Source organism: Penaeus monodon, chromosome 19 (assembly GCF_015228065.2).
Source record: "Penaeus monodon isolate SGIC_2016 chromosome 19, NSTDA_Pmon_1, whole genome shotgun sequence".
Classification (NCBI taxonomy): Eukaryota; Metazoa; Arthropoda; class Malacostraca; order Decapoda; family Penaeidae; genus Penaeus; species Penaeus monodon.
Window position 1 is genome coordinate 2,466,709 of NC_051404.1, and position 475 is coordinate 2,467,183.

General features: G+C 34.1%; 1 protein-coding gene across 1 annotated transcript in view; it reads right to left on the bottom strand.

Annotated features, from left to right (window-relative positions):
• Nucleotides 1–475, bottom strand: part of LOC119584971 (microtubule-associated protein futsch-like) — a gene marked incomplete at its 5' end in the record, with an annotated part of 346,977 nt that overhangs the window by 217,033 nt on the left and 129,469 nt on the right. Inside the window, 1 exon segment of the mRNA XM_037933567.1 lies at nt 363–434. Within this exon segment, the coding sequence (XP_037789495.1) occupies nt 363–434 (72 nt within the window).

Below are 475 nucleotides of genomic sequence, written 5' to 3' on the forward strand. Positions count from 1 at the left end.
CAAATTTTGCTTTAAATAATTAGCATAATCCAACTTGTTTAAATGAATAATCACATCACATATTACACATCTGACCAGAGAAAAGGTAATAGCATAAAAAATCTTCACAAAGATCCTTCTATTTAAATTATAACAAGGAACTCGCATTTTCCCGTCACTCACCGTCATCTAGTATCTCTTTGAAACGTAAGATTTTTGCCTTTTGAAACTTTAGATAAAAAGTGGGCATCATTAAAGAAAAGAAAAATCATACTCTAAAAAAAAAAACAATAAATATTTGAATTACTGAATCCCAGAATTTAAAAAAAATGAATTGCTGAGACCCAGAAAAATAGTAATCACAAAATAGTTATGACAAGTACCTGATTTTTCTGTGTGAGAAGTCGAGTCCTCGGTCCTGACCTCTGTCGGCCGCTCGCTGCAACTACCACTATCTGAAAGGCAGGGAAGGGGAAGGTCACTTCGGTGTATTCTG